Source organism: Neovison vison, chromosome 2, assembly GCF_020171115.1.
Source record: "Neovison vison isolate M4711 chromosome 2, ASM_NN_V1, whole genome shotgun sequence".
NCBI classification, from domain to species: domain Eukaryota; kingdom Metazoa; phylum Chordata; class Mammalia; order Carnivora; family Mustelidae; genus Neogale; species Neogale vison.
The window spans coordinates 183,087,670-183,106,021 of record NC_058092.1 but is presented as its reverse complement, the minus strand read 5'-3'; the positions used below and the strand labels follow the sequence as shown (position 1 = coordinate 183,106,021).

The window sequence follows — 18,352 nt, the reverse complement described above, 5'->3', positions numbered from 1 at the left end:
GACTCAAAGAGCAGCAAGGTAAGGGAACCCAGGAAGCAGGAAACACCAGAGCAAAACTCACATTTTCCATTCCTGCCAGCAAGGCCTCCCAAATCCCAGCCTTGGCCAAATTTTACAGAATGTGTCCTGCAACAGCGATGTCCTCACACCAGCCCCACCCCAGACTGGCTTCCCCTGAGGCTAAGTTAAGCTGCCCAGTCCTTCTTTGAGTAGCAGATTTTAGGTAGAAAGACCTTTCCTGATTCAACCCTCCCCCATCAATTTTGCTCCCCAAATACCTAAAAACTAGAAGAAAGGTATCTGTAGAAACCAACTATTTTTAACACTCCCCCAGTTCCGCTCAGATAAAACTGAACACTCCACCCTTTACTATCTAGGCACAGATCTTTATCCTATCAATTTATTGTACCTACTTACTTGTTTGCACTGCGGTCATCCTGGACTTTAGACCCCAGAGGAGAGATCTTGGTGATGGTCCTCTAGGCTCACAAATGTGTTTTATTTTGGGAACAAATGGGAAAACCTATGATTGTATGGTAGAACTCTTAAAGACGATAACCTGCAATCTTCCAGTGGTTCATACACATACAAAGAGTCAAATACTGAATTGCATTAACGGAAATAGTGGTGTTCATTGCATTATTCTCCTAACTTGTTTTCTGCTTAAGATGCTTATTTAAAAAGCTGGATGATTATCATAAGAATAAATGAGTGAGTACACAAATGAATTTAGAAAAAAAACCACAGGGTGGTTTAATCTGGAGAGATTTTCCAATTTAGTTTTACTGATTTGTAAATATTATTTTAGAATAAAGGAATAGTCCTTCCTTTCTAAATGTCAACTTTATTTTTTTTTTAATTTTTAAAGATTTTATTTATTTTTTAAAGCTATTACTTATTAGGGATGCGTGGGGTGCCCAGTGGGTTGAGCCTCTGCCTTCAGCTCAAGTCGTGATCTCAGGGTCCTGGGCTCCGACCCAGCATCGGGCTCTCTGGTCAGGGGGCAGCCTGCTTCCACCTCTCTCTCTGCCTGCCTCTCTAACTAGTTGTGATCTCTCTGTCAAATAAATAAATAAGATCTTAAAAAAAAAAAGATGTTACTTATTAGAGAGAGAGAAAAAGAGCACGAGCAGGGTGGAGGGGCAGAGGGTGAGGACAAAGCAGACTCCCTGCTGAGCAGGGAGCTGGACACAGGACGCAATCCCAGGATCCTGGGATCATGACCAGAGCCGAAAGCAGCCACTTAACCAACTGAGCCACCCAGGCACCCTAAATGTTGATTTAAAAAAAATACTTGTTTTCGGGGATGCCTGGGTGGTGCAGTCAGTTAAGTATCTGCCTTCAGCTCCGGTCATGATCCCAGGGTCCTGGGATTGAGTCCCACATCGGGCTCCCCCTGCTTATGCGCACACACACTCTCTCTCTCTCAAATAAATAAATTCTTAAAACAAACGATCAAAGAAACACACAAAAAAACCAAACTTGTTTTCACAAGGTGGCTCTTCCAGAACCAGGTACCTCACGTGGCAGGACTGGTTAGGAAAAAGGAAAAGTTAATTTAGATATACTTGTTCTAGTCTTTCCTTGTCTCCTGCAAAACAGTCTCCAGCACCTTCCGTGACTAAACTGTTCCTTTCTCATCCACCACCACTCAGTCTGTATATAACACCTTTCTTCTTCACCAGAGCTCTCGTCTTCTTCTACCTAATTCACCTTTTAATGCATGACTCAGTCTTGGCAAATCAAGAAGAGAAACCCAGACAAGCACTTTGACGCAAAGCCATGAAGCTAAGAGGTATATACCCACCAATACCCATCATGAGTACACTCCTTTTTTATCCCCTTTTATTTCCATAAAATAAGTACAATGATGATAATTTTGCCTTACTGTTCTCCTTCTATGAGAAGTAACAATTTAAAAATAGTTCCAGATTTAAATATTTCCTTAATAAGGAAAAGAATTTTTTTTTTAAAGATTTTATTTATTTATTTGACAGAGAGAAATCACAAGTAGACAGAGAGGCAGGCAGAGAGAGAGAGAGAGAGAGAGAAGCAGGCTCCCTTCTGAGCAGAGAGCCCGATGCAGAACTCGATCCCAGAACCCTGAGATCATGACCTGAGCTGAAGGCAGCGGCTTAACCCACTGAGCCACCCAGGCTCCCCAGGAAAAGAATTTTTTAAAAAGTATACAGAAATGTTTATGGGTGACTTGTTTGAACTGCACTATAACAGCACATATTTCAAAAACAATACAGGACTAGGTGAATAAAGTATGGTATGGTATGTCTATAAATGGAATTCTTGGTAGCCAATGAAATACCATGTACTGAAATGGCCAAAGATCCAAAACATTTCATGAAAAGACCAACTGAAAAGGAACATATGATACAGTCTTCTGTCTGTGTATGTGGATCGAGTAGAGGGGAGAAAGTTCGACCTAAGCACAGATTTAAAACATCTGAAGAGGGGCCCGTCGGTGGCTAAGCCACTAGAGCTCCTAACTCTTCTTTTTTTTTTTTTTTAATGATTTTTTTTTTTTAAGATTTTATTTATTTATTTGAGAAGGAAACAGTGAGAGAGAGCATGAGCGAGGAGAAGGTCAGAGAGAGAAGCAGACTCCCCATGGAGCTGGGAGCCTGACATAGGACTCGATACCGGGAGTCCGGGATCATGACCTGAGCTGAAGGCAGTCATCCAACCAACTGAGCCACCCAGGCGTCCCTAGAGCTCCTAACTCTTGATCTCAGGGTTGTGAGTTCCAACCCCATGTTGGGTGAAGAGGTTGCTTAATAATAAAATCTTTAAAAAATAAATTAAAAATAAAAAAAAATAAAACAGCTGAAGAGATAGACAACAAAGTAGTCCTGAGATTATTGCTGTGAAATAAAAGAGTTGGGGAGGAATGGAGAAAGAAAACGGGAACTGTAATTTTTAGCACTTTGGTATTTTAATTTTTTTCAACTAGTATCTGTTCCTTTTATAATAAAGTTGGTTTTTTTGTTGTTTTGTTTTGTTTTTAATTATAAAGACATGGGGCACCTGGGTGGCTCAATCAACTGAGCATCTGATCTTCATTTCTGTTCAGAGTTCTGGGTAAGAGCCTCACGTCAGGGCTCTGTCCCTCTCCTCTGCTCCTTTCTGCCACTCTCTCTCTAAGAAATAAAATAAATGAAAAATTATAAATAGAAAACTGAAATAAAATCGAGAAAACTACATATGCCAAATTCCAATATTAAATTAATTTTCTACAAAAAACACATTTCACTTCATTAGTAATAAGATCAGGGCGCCTGCATGGCTCAGTGGGCTGGAGCCTCTGCCTTTGGCTCAGGTCATGATCCCAGAGTCCTGGGATGGAGCCCTGCATCGGGCTCTCTGCTCAGCAGGGAGCCTGCTTCCTCCTCTCTGTCTGTCTCTGCCTCTCTGCCTACTTGTGATCTGTCAAATAGATGAATAAAATCTTTTAAAAAATTAATAAATAAGATTAAGGACCTAAATAGATATTTTTTTCTAACAACTAAAATGCAAATGGCCAAAGGGTACTGAAAAAGGTGCTGATCATATTTTTCTTTTTAAATAGGCTCAATGACCAGTGTGAAGCTTAAACTCCTGACCCCGAGGACCCTGAGATCAAGGTCGATGCTCTACCAACTGGACCAGCCAGGTGTCCCGGTGCCAATCATAATCTATCATCACATAAATGCGAATGAAAACCAAAAAGAGAGATCACCTCTATGAGGTAGCAGCATTATTCGCAATAGCCAAGATAAGGCAACAACCTAGTGTGTCTGACAGATGAACGGGGTCAAGTATATGTGCATGTATGTATATATGTGTACACACACACACAGATATTTATTAAGCCTTACAAAAGAAGGAAATCCTTTCATTGGAAACATGAATGAACATGGATGATCCGTATGAGTATTATGCTAAGTGAAATATGGCAGATAGAGAATACCAAATACTGCATGGAAACATATATATTTGGAATCTAATATCTTAACAAGTCAAACTCACAGAAACAGTACAAAAGTGACTGCCAGGGACTGAGGGGCTGGAAGAAATAGGGAGAGGTTTGTAAAAAGGGTACAAACATTCAGTTATAAGGTGAAAAAGGTCTGAGGATCTAATGTACAATATGCGGTGACTATAGCTGATAACACTGAATTGTATAATTAAATTTGCTAAAGGAGTAGACTTCAAGTGTTCTCACTAAAAAGAAAACAAAAGGGGCGCCTGGGTGGCTCAGTGGGTTGAGCCGCTGCCTTCAGCTCAGGTCATGATCTCGCGTCCTGGGATCGAGTCCCGCATCGGGCTCTCTGCTCGGCAGGGAGCCTGCTTCCTCCTCTCTCTCTCTCTGCCTGCCTCTCTGCCTACTTGTGATCTCTCTCTGACAAATAAATAAATAAAATCTTAAAAAAAAAAAAAAAAAAAAAACAATAAATCTGTGAGGTAATGAATATGTTACTACGATGGAGGGAATCATACCAAAGTGTATATGTGTATCAAATCACCACACCACACACTTTAAGTATAATACAATCTGTCAATTATACCTCATAAAGGTGAAAAACAAACCCTCAATAACAATTTTTTTTAATTAAAAAGAAATGTAATCCAGGGGTGCCTGGCTGACTCCATTGGTTAAACATCTGTATTAGGCTCAGGTCATGATTCCAGGGCTCTGGGATCGAGCCCCAAATCGGACTCCCTGCTCAGTGGGAAGCCTGCTTCTCCCTTTCCCACTCCCCTTGCTTGTGTTTCCTCTCTCGCTGTGCCTCTCTCTATTAAATAAATAAATAAAATCTTTTTAAAAAAGTAATCCATTTAAAAATGTCAGATCGACAAAGAATAATCGATAATATCTAGATGTGATAAACTTAGTGCTCTTGGATCAATTTTTAAATTCATAAACGGCAATGATCATCAGAAATTTAAATTTAAAATAGAAGCATATTCTATTTTTGTTTATATTTCTCTGGAATATTTTGCCCACCCTTTCAGTTTCAAATCTCTTTCCTTTAGGCATGTCCCTGTGGATAGTAAATCATTTAATTTATAGACTTTGTTTTATTTACATAATCTGAGGCATTTCTTCTTCCTTTTTTTAAAAGATTTTATTTATTTATTTGACAGAGAGAGACACAGCGAGAGAGGAAACAGAAGCAGGGAGAGTGGGAGAATGGGACAGTGAGAGGGAGAAGCAGGCTTTCCTGCTCAGCAGGAGCCCAAGTGGGTCCATGTGGGTGTGCTGGGGGAAGTAAACTGTCCACTACAAATAAATTTACAGTTAATGAAAAAGATAACCTTACCTATGACTTGAACTTATGAGTTAAGATTTGCATGCTCCTCTGATTAAGCCAACCAAGAAAGACACACTTTTAAAGAGTGTCTAGAATGTCATATGCTTAGGGGTGCCTGGGTGGCTCACTCGGTTAAGTGTTGGACTCTTGATTCCGGCTCAGGTCATGATCTCGGGGTTTTGAGATACACCCCCCACTGGGTTCCTCACTCAGCCACGAGTCTGCTTGAGATTCTTCCTCTTTCTCTTCCTCGGCCCCTCCCTGGTACACACCGGCACATACTCTCTTGTTCGCTTTCTCAAATAAATAAATAAATAAATAAATCTTTAAAAAATTAAAAAAGAATGTGATCTGCCTGGGCTCACATTATGTGACATGGAACACCAGCATGTGTGTTATCATCATTTTTTGTGTCTTTCATAGCACAAACAAAATGGAGGAGAAAATGAAGGCATTACAAAAACTTCACTGAACTTAGAAGTCATTACTACATTAAGGAAGAGAGCACTGCATTTCCTCTCCACCCTCTATGTATTTCTTTGGCAGGTATCACAGGCAAATTCAAATCTGGGGGGCACCTGGGTGGCTCGATGGGTTAAAGCCTCTGCCTTCAGCTCAGGTCATGATCCCAGGGTCCTGGGATCGAGCCCCGCATCGGGCTCCCTGCTCTGCGGGGAGCCTGCTTCCTCTGTCTCTCTCCTGCCTCTCTGCCTACTTGTGATCTCTGTCAAATAAATAAATAAAATTAAAAAAAAAATTCAAATCTGGGACTATATTACCTTTTAATTCTTCATATACATCTTAAACAACATGGAATATAAATCCAATTAAGAAACACAGGAATAAAAACATAAATCAGAAAGGGACACAATTCTGAATTCCATAGTTCCCAAAAGACTGGTGTCATAAAATAGAAGAACGTCACATTTTACTATCATACAACTGAGGATGATTGTAAAGACAGACAGAGCCGAGTGTAGGGCTTTTAATAAAAATAAACAAAAATAACACCAGAAAAAAGTCTCCTAGTCTATGAACACTGAAGGCTTTCTGTTACCGCTGAATTTTTCTCACCTCTTTTTTTTTTTTTTAATTTTATTTATTTTTTTGACAGACAGAGATCACAAGCAGGCAGAGAGGCAGGCAGAGAGAGAGGAAGAAGCAGGCTCCCTGCTGAGCAGAGAGCCCCATGCAGGGCTCGATCCCAGGACCCTGAGATCATGACCTGAGCCGAAGGCAGAGGCTTTAACCCACTGAGCCACCCAGGTGCCCCTCTCACCTCTCTTTTATGAATTCCAAAGTTACAGTCTGACCCTAAAATACCTCTCTTCTGTACCTGCCTGGAAAGCTGCCAGGAAAACTTTTGCGGCCTGTTCTTAGAACCATTTGGATGCTTTAGGAACAACTGAGATGACAGCCTTGTGAGCTAAGAGGACTTTTGAGAACATGGGGCTCCAGGCATGAAGAAGCATCGCCAGATGTTGTTACACATTTGGACATTAATAATGAGGCAACTCCTACCAGTCCTCTTAGTATTCTATTTGCAAAACTGATTCAAACAAATGAGCTTGGGAAGAGCAATCAGTGCGACTAAAAGCTGGATTAAATATGGTAAACAGAGGATCCCTGCCAACTTGGCTAGTAGAGATTAAAATAACGTCTAAGACCTGCTAACTCTAACAACTAATTGAAAAACACAGAAAACAGTAACGTTTGGGCTACTAGTAAATTTATGACCAATGCTACTACTTATTACAAGGGAAGAAAATTTCAATAACATTCTAAATGAACACCAAAATGTGGTTATCATTTTATAATACATAAGTCTATCAGATAAGCATGTTATGGGGCGCCTGGGTGGCTCAGTGGGTTAAAGCCTCTGCCTTCAGCTCGGGTCATGATCCCAGGGTCCTGGGATCGAGCCCTGCATTAGACTCTCTGCTTAGCAAGGAGCCTGCTTCCCACCCCCCTCTCTGCCTACTTGGGATCTCTGTCAAATAAATAAATAAAATCTTAAAAAAAAGGAAAAAAAAGCATGTTGTACACCTTGAACTTACATCTCTACTAGCCAAGTACTGCTCACCCCTGGCAAGGATCCTTTGTTTTACCTATTTACCTTAAACTTATATGTCAAGTATATCTCAATAAAAGTGGGGAAAAAATAAATTTGAAAATTTTTAAAATAAAATTCAGTATTTTTTTAGTGTAAAATAAATATAAGAACAAAAATAAAATAAGTTTGTTAAAACAATTTTATTATTTCATGGAATATATTTCAGAAACCATGGAAACAAAGACAAGTCTAAAACTCATTGAAAAAATGAAAATGGCTGGAGGTAAACCAAGGCTAAGATTCTAAGGAAGAAGAGTTGAAACAATATGAAGAACAACAGGCAGCAAATCATAAAACAACACAATGACACCAGCAAATAAATGCAATTATTTCCTTTACACATCCAAGAAAAAGCCACCTGGAGATAAACTTACACATCATTATGTTTAGTTCTAAGAAGTAAGAATCCGCCACATGAAAGTGATGGAAACTGTCAGGTCTGGCATTTTTGGAGTATACACACTGAGGTTCCACACATCTTACCCTTTGCCAGGAGTGCTGGCTCGGTTTTACAATTTACACAACAGATATACCAGAGGCTAAACACGCTCTGATATAAAACCCTTACTACACAAGCTTAGTAGTTAAGTAAGCTATGAAGTGACCATCTGTGTTTTCTGCTTAAGCAGATGAGAGGATCTCAAGGTTAGAACAGACCTTCAAGGACATGGAATCCACCTCCTTATGCCAGACTCAATCTCTGCATTACCTTTATTAAGTGATTCATCTACCTTTGCTTAAGTACCCAAAGCAGTAACAAACTACCTCTATTTTTTTTTTTTTTTAAAACAAACTACCTCTAAACAGTTAAATATGTCGTTTCTTTCTATCCCACACTAATCAGTCTTATTTTTATGCTTGGAACCTGTCATGGCATGTCTTCCTTAACCCTTCACTGAATGATTAGTGATGGATTATAGCCCACAGAATAAAATAAACAGCTCTGAGTCCATGCTGATAGAATAAATAATTGAATGAATACATAAGTGGGAGAAAGATAAGGGAGGTATGGGAGAAAAAAGAAAAGTGTTTTCTTACAGTATAATTCCTATTAATAGATGGAGAGGAATGGTAGAACATGACCATTTGGTAAGCACCATATTAATCATTGTTGGAAACAAGAATTGTATATGAATACTAAAATTAGCAGGTAGGTAGGGGCCTGGGTGGCTCAGTCGGTTAAGTGTCCAACTCTCGATTTTGGCTCAGGTCATGATCTCAGAGTTATGAGACTGAGCCTCATATCAGCTTCAAACTGGGCATGAGCCTACTTCTCTCCCTCTGCTCCTCACCCACCTCTAGAAATATAAATAAAATAAAATTAGTGGGTAAAAATGTGATGGGAGGCAGGATATTTGCATAGTGTCCAAGTATCTCCCCATAAGCTACCTTTTAACTACAATAGGAAACAGTAAATTTATAGAGAAGAATCCAGGCAGACAAATAAGCCAAGAGATCAAAGTTAATTCAGACATGAGACCTGATATTATACACTGAGAAAGACATATTGCTTCTGTGGCTTCTTGCCAAAAATGCATATCCTAAATTTAATTATGAGAGAGCTCACACAACCTAACATGAGGGTCATTCTACAAAATAACCAAACAGGATTCTTCAAAAGTCCCAGTGACATAAAAGACTTAAACACTGAGAACTACTACAGTTTGGAGACTAAGGAAACATGACTATTAAATGTGGTAAGAGATCTTAGATTGAACCTGAGCCCCCTCCCCTCTCAAAAGGACATTAGTGGAGAAATTGAACAAATTTGAATTAGGTCTTTAGGATAGTAAACAAAATTGTGTCAATGTTAATGTCTTAATTTCAATCCATAGTATGTTAAGACATTAACTTTTGGGGATGGTCATCATCAGGGAAATGCAAATCAAAACTTCAATGAGATACCAACTCACCTTCCTCAGAATGGTTAAAATCAACAATACAAGAAACAACAGGTGTTGGTTAGGATGCGGGGAAAAGGCACGGTTGGTGGGAAGGCAAACTGGTACTGTGGAGAACAGTGAGTTAAAAATACAACTACCTTATAACCCAGCAATTGCACTAGTGGGTATTTATCCAAAAATACAAAACCCCTAATTCAAAGGGATACATGCATCCCTATGTTTATAGCAGCATTATTTACAAAAGGCAAATTATGGAAGCAGCACAAGTGTCCATCTATTGATGAAGGGGTAAAGAGGATGTTATAAATTTATGTACAATGGAATACTACTCAGCCATATAAAAGTATGAAATCCTGCCATTTGCATCATGGATGGAGCTATAGCGTATAATGCTATGTGAAGTCAATAGAGAAAGACAAATACCATACAATTTCACTCATACGTGGAATTTAATAAAACAAATGAACAAAAGGGGGAAAAAGATAAAGAGACCAATAAGAAACTCTCTTAATTATAGAGAACAAACTAATGGTTACTAGAAGGGAGGTAAGTGGGGGCAGCGGGGTGGGAATAAGTGATGCAGATTAAAAAGAACATATAATGTCATAAGGAGTTGGTCATGAATAGATCTGTAGAATCACTATCATTATATTGTACACCTGATTCTACGATAACACTGTATGTTAACTATAATGGAATTAAAATAAAAACTTAAACATCTGGGAATGTTGGGTAAAGACGTTGTACTATTTTGCAATATTCTTATAAATTAGAGTCTCTCCCCAAGACTTTTCTGCCCTCACAGCTTTACAGAACGTTTACACAAAAGGAATGGTTTTTGCAATGTTCACAGTGGTAGTTGGTGCTCTTTAATCACAATGGTAAAGTTTGCATTTTTTATTTTAATTAAAATTTCTTTGATTTTATTATATTCTCATATAGGGAAAAAACAAAGCAAAACGAAAACTGGCAGACAAGGAAAATTATAAGAAGGACTACAAATCATTTGCTCAGGGGAAACTAATACGTAGTCTCCCAGATCCCTTCTCATGTATGTTATATTTGACTCACTGTATTTTAAAACAAAAGTGAAATCAATACCATGTCATATTGTAACCTATTTTATTATTAAAAAATGTAGATACAGGGGTGCCTGGGTAGCTCAATGTCTGCCTTTGGAACAGGTCATGATGCTGGGGTACTTGGATTGAGTTCCGCCATCAGGCTCCCTGCTGAGTGGGGAGCCTGCTTCTCCCTCTGTCTCCTCCCCTGCTCTTGCTCTCTATCTCAAATAAATATATAAAATCATTAAAAAATATATAGATAATTCTCTCATTTTTAAGACTGATGTAGGTATGCATACTTTTTTTTTAAAAGATTTTATTTATTCATTTGACAGCGAGAGAGTGAGAGAGCACAGCAGGGGGTGCAGCAGAGGGGAGGAAGAAGCAGGCTCCCCACTAAGTAGGGAGCCCAATGTAGGGCTCTATCCCAGGACCCTGGAACGACACTTAACCTACTGAGCCAGCCAGGCGCCCCAGCATGCATACTTTCAAGTCTCTAAGCCAGACTGCTCTCCAGAAAGGTAGTACCAATTTACTTTTTCCACAGTGCTAGGTGTCCCATTTTAACTCTAATTCTCATATTTGCTAATCTCATCCTTTTCCCTTTCCAAATTCACATATAGAGAAAAACAAAAACAGAATCTTTTTTTTTTTAAAGATTTTATTTATTTATTTGATAGAGAGAGATCACAAGTAGATGGAGAGGCAGGCAGAGAGAAAGAGAGATGGAAGCAGGCTCCCTGCTGAGCAGAGAGCCCGATGCGGATATCGATCCCAGGACCCTGAGATCATGACCTGAGCCGAGGCAATGGCTTAACCCACTGAGCCACGCAGGCGCCCCAAAAACAGAATCTTAATGCACATTTTCTTTCTTTCTTTCTTTCTTTTTTTTTAAGGATTTTGTATTTATTTATTTGAGAGAAAAAACACAAGCAAGGGCAGCAGCAAGCAGAGGGGCAGGGAGCCCGATGCGGGGCTTGATCCCAGGACCCAGACACCTAACCGATTGAGCCATCCAGGTGCCCCTTAATGCACATTTCCAAACGATTTTAGAGACTGATCATTGAAAAACTATTTTTTGGATATTTATATTTCTTTTGTGATGTTGACCACTTAGGAAGTTTTCTTGTTTATTTTAAACTTCAGACAACTCCTTCATTCTCCATGCCACCATAAACATCACTGATATTATTTAGGTGCTCTAATTTCCAAGTACTGTCATTATTATGGGATGCCAGCTACCTTAAGTAGAATTGTGAACACTTTTGGACCAACTATGAGCAAAATTTTGTACACTATCATCAAACAGCCTGAACTTCAATTCCTCTTTTGGATGTTCTATCTATGCTTTAAACCAAAGATTAAAGGCAAATGGCAAAAATGCAAGATAGGTCCTGCTTCCTCTATAGAAGAATTACCAAAGTTCACCACCAGTGCTTAGAATAGTAATAATTTTTAAAAACCCACTGCACTGCGCTTTTTTTTTTTTGCCCTGCATTTTTACTATTTTTGTTCATACTGTTATGACATCTTCAATATTACATGATAGGTGCATGGATCATATACCTTTATTTATTTTTTTAAAGATTTTATTTATTTATTTGACAGAGAGAGAGAGAGCACAAGTATGCAGAGCAGCAGGCAGAGGGATAGAGAGGGGCAGGCTCTCCATTGAGCAGAGAGCCCGATGCAGGTTCTTGATCCCAAGACCCTGGGATCATGACCTGAGCCAAAGGCTGCCGATTAAGTGACTGAGCCACCCAAGCGCCCTGGATCATATACCTTTAAGAATCTGTGTTAAGGAAAAAAAAAAAAAAAAAAAAATCTGTGTTTAGCCAAGTATGCTTATTTTAATAATAACTATAATGAGGAAAAACTAGGAGTGAATTAATTCTCCTAGATGATAGGTTTTCCCCAAAATATTAATGTAATTTAATAATGTTACTATTTTTAGGTAACGTACAGAATAGTGTTCAAAAATATAGTTATTATAGAGCCTTATGATGGGTAACATAAGAATGCAGCTATCATTAGTATGACTAAATTTTAAAGGTGCCAAACCAAATGTTGGATGAGATGTGAAGCAACTAAGAATTCTCATAATTGCAGTGTGAGTATAAAATGACACATTCACTTCAGAAAATCATTTGGCGGATTTTTAAAATACTAAACATACACCTGCCCTATGACTTAGTAATTCAACTCCCTTAGAGAAATGAAAACATTTACTCGCTAAAGCTCCAAACTGGAAATAATCAAAATGTCCATCAATGAGAGAATAAATAAAGTGTGGTATATTCTTACAAAGGAATACTATTCAGCAATAAAAAGAAACAAAGTGGGACGCCTGGGTGGCTCAGTTGGTTAAGCAGCTGCCTTCGGCTCAGGTCATGATCTCAGCGTCCTGGGATCGAGTCCCACATCGGGCTCCTTGCTCGGCAGGGAGCCTGCTTCTCCCTCTGCCTCTGCCTGCCTCTCTGTCTGCCTGTGCTCGCTCTCTCTCCCTCTCTCTCTGACAAATAAATAAAATCTTAAAAAAAAAAAAAAAAAGAAAGAAACAAAGTACTGATACACACAATAGCATGAATGAAACTAACAAATGTGATGACTTCCAAGACAATTCAATGGGAAAATAATCTTTTCAATAAATGGTGTTGGGACAACTGGACATCCATTTACAAAGAAATTAAGTGGGACCCTGCATCACTACATATATAAAAATCAACTTAAAATGAATCAAAGATTTTAAAGTAAAAGCTAAACTAAGGATCTCTTTGAAGAAAACTTGTGTATATTTGTAAACTTGGATTAGGCAATGGTTCCTTAGATATGACAACAAAAGCACAAGCAATAACAACAACAAAAAACAGATAAACTGAACACTGTCAAAATTAAGAACTGTTGTGCTTCGGGTGCCTGGGTGGCTCAGTTGATTAGGCCACTACCTTCGTCTCAAGTCATGATCCCAGGGTCCTGGGATTAAGCCCTGCACTGGGCTCTCCGCTCCATGAGGCGTCTGCTTCTCCCTTTCCCTCTGCCCCTCCCACCATTTGTGCTCTCTCACTCTCTCTCTCTCTCTCTCTCTCATTCTCTCTCTCAAATAAATAGATAAAATCTTTAAAAAATAAAAGTACTATTGTGCTTCAAAAGACATATCAAGAAAAAGATAACCTATTGATTGAGGTAAAATATTTTCAAACCTTACACCTTGATAAGGTTTTTGAATATAGAATACACACATACAATTATAAGTCAAATAACTCACTAGAACATGAAGAGATAGTTCTCCAAGGAAGACACACAAATTCCTAATAAGCACATAAAGAGATGCTTACTATCATTAACCATGTGAGACACCACTTCGCCTACCCACTGGGAGGGCTAAAATAAAAAAGACATAGAATAATGAGTATCAGCCAAAATGTAGAAAAATTGGATCTCTCATACAATTCTTGTGAGAACGTAAAATGGGGCAGCTGTCTGAGCAATGTTTGGCCATTTTTCTAAAAGTTAATCATAATGTTAACATATAACTCAGCAGTTCGACCTGTAGGTCTATCCCTGAGAGAAATGAAAACATATGCCCCACATGAAAACTTACATATGAATGACCATAGCATCGTTACTCATAATAGCCAAAAAGTGGAAACGAACCCAAATGGCCACCAAATGGTGACTGGATAAATAAAGTGTGCCATGTACAGACAATGCAATATTATTCAGGAAGGAAGGAAGGAAGGAATTAAGTACTGATACATACTACAAGGATAAACCTTGAAAATATTATGCCAAATGAAAGAAACCAGTCACAGAGTACTGTGTATTGCATGATTATATTTATTTTTTTATTTATACGAAATGTCTAGAACAGGCAAACCCACTGAGATAGAGGTTAAGTTACCGGTTGCTCACGGCTGGAGAGGATGGAAAGGTAGGGACGGGTCACCTAAGGGGAACCGGGTTACTCTCTGGGATAACGAAAATCTTCTAAAACTGACTATGGTAGTCCTTGTACAACTGTAAATAGACTAAAACCCACTGAATTGTACACTTTCAATGAGTAAATTGTGTGGTGTATGAATTTTATCTCAATGAAGCTGTTTTAAAAATAAAAAACAGCGGCGCCTGGGTGGCTCAGTGGGTTAAAGCCTCTGCCTTCAGCTCAGGTCATGATGGTCTCAGGGTCCTGGGATGGAGCCCCGCATCGGGCTCTCTGCTCAGCAGGGAACATGCTTCCTCCCCTGCCTCTGCCTGTCCGCCTACTTGTAATCTCTGTCTGTCAAATAAATAAATAAAATCTTTCAAAAATAAATAAATAAAAATAAAAATAAAAAACAAAAAATTAAGGATGTTCAAATCTACCTACCAAGTACTGAGTGAAAGAAGCCAATTTATTCTATATAATTTCATATGAAAAAGGAACTAACCTATGATGACAGAAAACAGATCAGTAGTTGCTGGGGTGGAGGGAGGGTAATATAAGGAAGAATCATAGGAGAACTTGCTGTGGTGACAGATATGATTGGTGTCTAGGTATTCATCATAACTGGTTCAATAGCACATATAAAATTTGAGTATTTCAATGTACATCAAGTATATTTCAAAAAATAATACCAGTATTAAAAATGAGCTGATCCATCTGTATATATACATGACATTTATGGAACTGTAAATATATATATCTGGAAAATACCCACAAAACTATTAAGAGTATGTACCTCTCCATGTGACAGTAAAGAGGCTAAAAAGAAGGGCTGGACAATGAGTATAAGACAACTGATTTGGGGCACCTGAGTGGCTCAGTGGGTTAAGCCGCTGCCTTCGGCTCAGGTCATGGTCTCGGGGTCCTGGGATCGAGTCCCGCATCGGGCTCTCTGCTCAGCAGGGGGCCTGCTTCCCTTCCTCTCTCTCTGCCTGCCTTTCTGCCTACTTGTGATCTCTCTCTGTCAAATAAATAAATAAAATCTTAAAAAAAAAAAAAAGACAACTGATTTTTCACATTTCTGCTGGAATTTCTTTCCAGTTTGTTCTTTTTTGGGGAATTTCAAACTATTTTTAAATGAGTTTACTGGATTTTAAAAAATCATACTGGTCTTTGCATTTTATTTTTTAACATAATTTTGACTACACTTTGATGTTTCCATCAGATCACTAACTATAGATAGGATTATGGCATACTTTTGTGATTATTATAACTTATTAACTCCACCAGAGGTGATTTTGTGAGTGTTGTTTCTTATATATATTCTGAAGAAATCTTTAATGTAATTGGTTTTTTATCTGGTTCATAATTCTTTTTTCTTAAAAGCCATTGGGTCCTTGATTGAGGCAGTAGGTTATCACTGGTTGATTATCTCCTATTTTACTTTGTCTCTGTGAGTTTCTGAGTAGGGCTTCTTTCTTTTGTATTAAGTTCTTGGTAAGATTGTGTGTTTGTGTGGAAGATAAGACATGGAAAGGGCAAGATAAAGAAGGAATGAGGTCTCCGTCACATTCCCGTGAAATTCTTTGCCTAGTTAGCCTCATCATCCTGATATCTGCTTTTTCTCAGCATCCCAGATACTATACCCACATTTTTACCACAGTAGCCTGAATCCAACATTCTTAACCAAAATTAACCATTTGCCTACAATGTGCATTAAATACAGCCAAAGGCATTTTTCATTACTACTAAAATATTTTATTCATTTAATCTTTAGAACTTAAAAGTTTTTAAGATCAACTTTTTTATGCCCCCCTCCAAAAGTCAAGGAGCTTTAAAGGTAATAAAATAAAAAACAATGTTTAGATTAAAAATTGAGTACATTATAATAATATTGCATTCAGACAAGAATCATGAATGGATTCTAAAGATCAATGAGAAGAAACAGAATACTTACACAGTCCTAGAGTACCTCACTATAGTAAATTACAAAAAGTAAGAATAAATTATAACCTGGCAGATACCACCTTAATCAAGTGATCAATGTTAAGATCATAGTAATGGAACAAACTGGTATCATGTGCCTCCAGGTAAGATCCACTGAGAAGAACACAAACTCACTTCTGCGGCATTCTTGTTAAAAATACATAACCTGAATCTAATCATGAGTAAACATCGAATAAACCCAAATTAAGTGACATTCTACAAAAATAACTGACCTGCATTCTTTGAAAACATCAGACTGGCAAGATTAAAGAGAGAACTCAGAGAAAGACAATTATATGATCTCACTCTGATGTGGAATTTAAGAAACAAAATAGAGGATCCTACAGAGGAAGAGAGGAAAATTATGAAATCAGAGAGGGAGACAAACCATAAGAGATTCTTCTTAATCATAGGAAACAAACTGAGGGTTGCTGGAGGGCAGGGGGTAGGCAGATGGAGTAACTGGGTGATGGACATTAAAGAGGATACGCAATGTAATGAGCACTGGGTGTTACATAAGACCGATGAATCACTGTGCTATACCTCTGAAACTAATACATCATATGTTAATTAATTTAAATTAAAAAATTTTCAGGGTGCCTGGGTGGCTCAGTGGGTTAAAGCCTCTGCCTTTGGCTCAGGTTGTGGTCCCAGGGTCCTGGGATGGAGCCCCACATCGGCTCTCTGCTCAGCGGGGAGCCTGCTTCCTACCCTCCCACCCGCCTCCCTGCCTATTTGTGATCTGTCAAATAAATAAATAAATAAATAAAATCTTCTTTTTAATTAATTAAAAAATTTTCAAAATAAAATATGCTAACCTAAAAAACAAAACAACAACAACAAAAAAAAAAACAGGGTGCCTGGGTGGCTCAATTGGTTAAACCACTACATTCTGCTCCGGTCATGAGCTTGAAGTCCCAGGATCGAGTCCTGCTGCAGGCTCCCTGGGCTTCTCCCTCTGACCCTCCCCCCCTCATGCTTTCTCACTCTCTCTCTTTCTCTCAAATAAATAAATACAATCTTTAAAAATAAATACATAAATAAACATTTTAAAAAATAAATTTATTGCTTCAGTTTTTAAAAACTTTGATTAAACTACTTGGTGTTTTTTTTAAATAGAATCTGTAGATTCTTTTGGATTTTCTATATATTATGTCATATTCCTCAGTTTTATTTATTCCTTTATACTGTCTCTATCTTTTGTCTCTTAGCTTATTGCAATGTCTTATAACTCAAATATAGTACTGAATACACTTGGTCTTGGGAGACAGCCTTTTAATTTTCCCAGTCTTGGGATAAAATTTAATATATAACCATTACAAAAAAATGGCTGCTCTAAATGTTTTTAAACAAAATATATCAAATTAAGACAGTTCCATTCTACCCAAAATTTTCTGTATTTTTGAACAGTTTTAAATGTGGGCTGAAATCTATCAGATGCTTCCTCTTCATTTACTGAGATAAGCATTTGAGTCCTCCCCTTTATTTTTTATTTTTTAAAGAATTTATTTATTTATTTGACAGAGAGAGAGAGATAGTGAGGGGGGAACGCGGGAAGGGATGTGGGGAGGGAGGCGCAGGCTGCCGGCTGAGCAGGGAGTTTGATGCAGGGCTCAATCCCAGAACCTTGGGATCATGCCCTGAGCAAAGACTGAGCCACCCAGGTCCCCCACGTTATCTCTTTTATTCTTTTAATGAGGGAAGATGCAATGACTGCTTTGAATACTAAACCAACCTTGCATTACTACACTAGGATCCACTTGGTCACAATATACTATCCTCTTCATATACTGCTAATATTTATCTGAAATACTTTGTTTAGGCTGTATGCATCCATGTTCAGATACAGAAAGAGATTAACTTGTAATTTTCCTTTCTGTAATATTCTTGTTATGATTTGGAGTAAAAACTACGCTGACTTCTTATAAGTATTAGTGTTCCTTTCTCAAGAAAAATGCTTATAAAAAATGCTATTTTGCTTTTGACCTAATTAGAAAAATTCACTAATAAAATTATACAAACTCTACTTTTTTGAGGAAAGGATTTTTAGGAGTTTC

At 38.2% G+C, this 18,352-nt stretch overlaps 1 protein-coding gene across 2 annotated transcripts in view; it reads right to left on the bottom strand.

Annotated features, from left to right (window-relative positions):
- TET1 (tet methylcytosine dioxygenase 1) overlaps positions 1-18,352 on the bottom strand; it is a 132,823-nt gene that overhangs the window by 69,150 nt on the left and 45,321 nt on the right. Inside the window, exon 1 of one of the 2 annotated variants that reach the window (XM_044239649.1) lies at positions 62-93. The exons of the other annotated variant lie outside the window; for it this stretch is intronic. Coding sequence (XP_044095584.1) covers positions 62-70 — 9 coding nt within the window. The 5' untranslated portion in view covers positions 71-93. Of the gene's footprint in view, positions 1-61; positions 94-18,352 lie in introns of those variants that run through there. 2 annotated transcript variants of the gene reach the window in all.